The following is a 3469-nucleotide window of genomic DNA, read 5'->3' as shown; positions in this document are numbered from 1 at the left end:
TGATTACAGATTCAGAATGCCCAGGAAAGAAAGAAAACAGAAAGTCCTTAAAAAGCAGCTGGAAACTGTTGCAAAAGGCAGCTTGTCTTTGAAAGACTGGATCCAAAGAAACAAAGGAGGAGATCATGATAGAGTTATGTGTAGGCTTATAGGCTACCCCTCACTGTTAGTATTGTATCACTCAGAGCCAGTTTGGATTATCACAGAGAATTTGATGCTAACATGATCAAGAATGCTTAATTTGTACAGAAAAATAGTTCTCAAGGTTTAAATTCACCAGCATTTGAATTGACCAACCATAGACCTTTCTCCTCCAATCAAGCCAAGAATGTTAAGTAGTGCTGTATGGCATTGGCCTACTATTTGATAATACATTGGGCCACTTATCATACAATACAGTACACAGTACAATTATATTCAACTAGTATAATACTATTGTTATTTGCTCTATCTTAGAGAATAAAGACAGTGATGATGGAGATACCAGAGAGCCAAGGGATACAAGGCAGATAGAGGATAAAGAGGATGAAAATATTCAGGAGGAACATGATGATGAAATCAGGGAGGAAGAAGTTAAAGACACAGAGAAGACATATTGATATGGAGGGAAATGGTGATGATGAAGACAGAGAGAAGGGAAATGAGGATGATATGGAGGGAAATGGTGATGATGAAGACAGAGAGAAGGGAAATGAGGATGATATGGAGGGAAATGGTGATGATGAAGACAGAGAGAAGACTGACGACAGTGATATGGAGAGAAGTGATGATGAAGTTGAAGACATACCAGAGAAAACAGATGATGATACAGCAACAAATAACAATTATGCTCTCTTATCTTCATTAAAACATCCCACTGATCCAGCACATGTTCAAAAGCACAGCATAGATCACTCTGACAGATTTGTTGAGTTTTGTTGCTCCATTGGACCTTGCCAGCCAGTTGAAGGTTTCCCAAAAACTAAGGGGCGTTCATTCCACAGGGAGTGGTATCAAGACAATCCCTGGCTGGAATATTCTGTGGAAAGTGATTCCATGTTTTGTTTTAGTTGCCCCATGTATCACTGTTGTCCAACAGTGATACATGGGGTGTTCCAGCCAGACACCCCATCCATCTCTTTGAGAATTTCTCCTCCATTCTCTTGGATGAGACAACAGATGTTTCTCATGTTGAGCAAGTGTCCTTTGTTGTTCGTTTTGTCCATCAAATGGAAATCAAGGAGAGATTTTTACAGGTGTGTAATGTGAGCGGAACAACAGCAAAAGAACTGGACGATGTTGTGATGACAGTCCTTGAGGAGAATGGGTTAAAAGTGGAAAACATCAGGGGCCAAGGCTACGACGGAGCCGCTAACATGAGTGGAGGATACAACGGCCTGCAGTCACGAATTCAAAGCCACAACAAGAAAGCTTTATACGTGCACTGCCATGCCCACTGTCTCAACCTCGTCTTGGTGGAGAGTGCCAAATCAAGTCAGCCCTTTGTTAGTTTTTTCAATCTAGTTGAGAGTCTCTACACTTTCCTTGCCAGAAAACGCCATGCTGCATTTGTGACACTCCAACAAACCATGTACCTGGGTCAAAGAGTCTGTGAACTGAAAAGGCTGTCTGAAACAAGGTGGGCTTGCAGAGAAGATGCTCTGAGATCCCTGAAGAAGGTCCTTTCTGCAGTGGTGAAGCTTCTTCAGAACATGGCTGACAGTAATCCACCAGACTCTGCAGCAGGTGATGCCCGGATGCTCCTGCGCAGTATAGATTTTGAATTTATCCTGTGCATGGAGATCACCACACCCATCTTTAATGAGACTGCCATCGCATCTGCAACACTTCAGAGAAAGAACCTTGACTTATCAGCATCATACACCATTGTCGAAGGGGTCATACAAAGAGTAAAGGCAATGAGGACAGATGAGGAGTTCAAGGTCCTTTTTACAAAAGCAAAAGGACAAGCCGAGGCAGCAGGCATTGAGGTGCCAGAAGAAATACCTGGACAAGCCAGACGCAGAAAGGTACCTCAAAAGTACAAGTATAGCTCTCAATCAGCAACAGAGGATTACCAAGCCCAAGACTTGGAAGAGCACTACCTGGGAAAGGTGTTTTTTTCCTTCCTTGACAGGCTTTCCCATGAGCTACACCGAAGATTCAAGGGAAAGAATGACACACCTACTGGGTCAATCCTATCAGGTCTTCACTGCCTTACTGTCTCACGTCACTGGAAGGGTAAACTAGATGACAAAGCTGCTGCATCTGTCAAACATATGTGCCAGTTCTATGATGTAGATGAAGAAAACCTCATCACTGAGCTCAAGGTATTCCACTCATCATATGCACTCCCCTCCAACAATGTCACAGCTGCACTCAAGTGCCTTGGAGAAAATGATGTTGAATCAGTTTTTCCTGTTTAATATTTTTATTGATGTGTATACAGCAGTAGCACAACCACTTACATACTGTACATCAGTGTACATTGATGTGATCATCAAACATGTTTGTATACACCCTTAGATCGTATATTTTTATATTTCCCAGAATAGAGAAGAGTTGCAAATAATGGGACCAAATAGACTATACAATGGAAGAAAAGAAAGAAGAAAGAAAAGAAAAGAGAAAAAAAAAAAAAAAGTGTGTGAGAAATGTGTGTGGGAAATTATAATGTCGGGAAAAGGTCAATAAACGGTTGCCATTTGTTATAGAACTTGCTCAAGTTTCCCCTTCTTGAATATCTGTATTTTTTCTACTTTCAAAAACGAGATAGTCTCTTTCAACCATTGTGTGCTAGAGGGAGCTGTTGTGGATTTCCAATGCAGAAGGAGGTGACGCTTAGCAATTACAGAGGTAAAAGCAATCATTTCCAGTTCTTTAGTGGAGTATAGGGTATAGTCTTCTGGAAGACCAAAAATGCCAGTGTATGGAGAAGTGTTAACAGTCTTTGAGAGTACTTTAGACATGGAGTTGAAGTAAATTTGCCAAAAATTCGTAAGAGCAGGGCAGGAGAAAAACATATGCGTAAGATTACAGGGTGAGCCCCCACATCTGTCACACACATCCACCACATTTGGGAAAATTAGTGCCAGCCTTGTTTTCGAATAATGGCATCTAAATACAACTTTGAACTGAATCAAGGTTAAACGGGCACAAATAGAGGTTTTATGAATGACTTTCAGTGCGGATTCCCACCAATGTTCATCGAAATACAAGCCCAGCTCACGTTCCCAAGTCTCCCTTGTGTTAATGATTAAGTTATCGTCGTATACTTGAATACAACTGTAAACCCTTGAGATTAAAGACCTTTGTGAAGGATTAAGATGTAGGAGTTCACCCCATGGCTGCTTAGGTGGAAGGTGGGGGAAGTTGGGAAATAAGGATTTTGCACAGTTCCTGACCTGGAAATATCTGAAAAGATGAGAGGGTGGAAGATTGAAGTCAGTAACCAGATCTGCGAAAGAACAAAAGATCCCTTCCTTATAGA

General features: G+C 41.4%; 1 protein-coding gene across 1 annotated transcript; it reads left to right on the top strand.

Moving 5' to 3' along the window:
* The first annotated feature begins 600 nt into the window (after positions 1 to 600).
* Positions 601 to 2434, top strand: LOC148190114 (zinc finger MYM-type protein 1-like). Its single transcript, XM_088072200.1, has 3 exons — positions 601 to 810; positions 1050 to 2309; positions 2429 to 2434. Exons 1-3 carry the CDS (start codon positions 601 to 603, stop codon positions 2432 to 2434), a joined length of 1476 nt encoding a protein of 491 aa, XP_087928326.1.
* Positions 2435 to 3469: the final 1035 nt, after the last annotated feature.

Source organism: Plectropomus leopardus, chromosome 2, assembly GCF_026936395.1.
Source record: "Plectropomus leopardus strain MGB_pleo_1.0 chromosome 2, ASM2693639v1, whole genome shotgun sequence".
Classification (NCBI taxonomy): Eukaryota; Metazoa; Chordata; class Actinopteri; order Perciformes; family Serranidae; genus Plectropomus; species Plectropomus leopardus.
The sequence above is the reverse complement of the archived record's forward strand: the minus strand, read 5'-3'. Positions and strand labels throughout refer to the sequence as shown.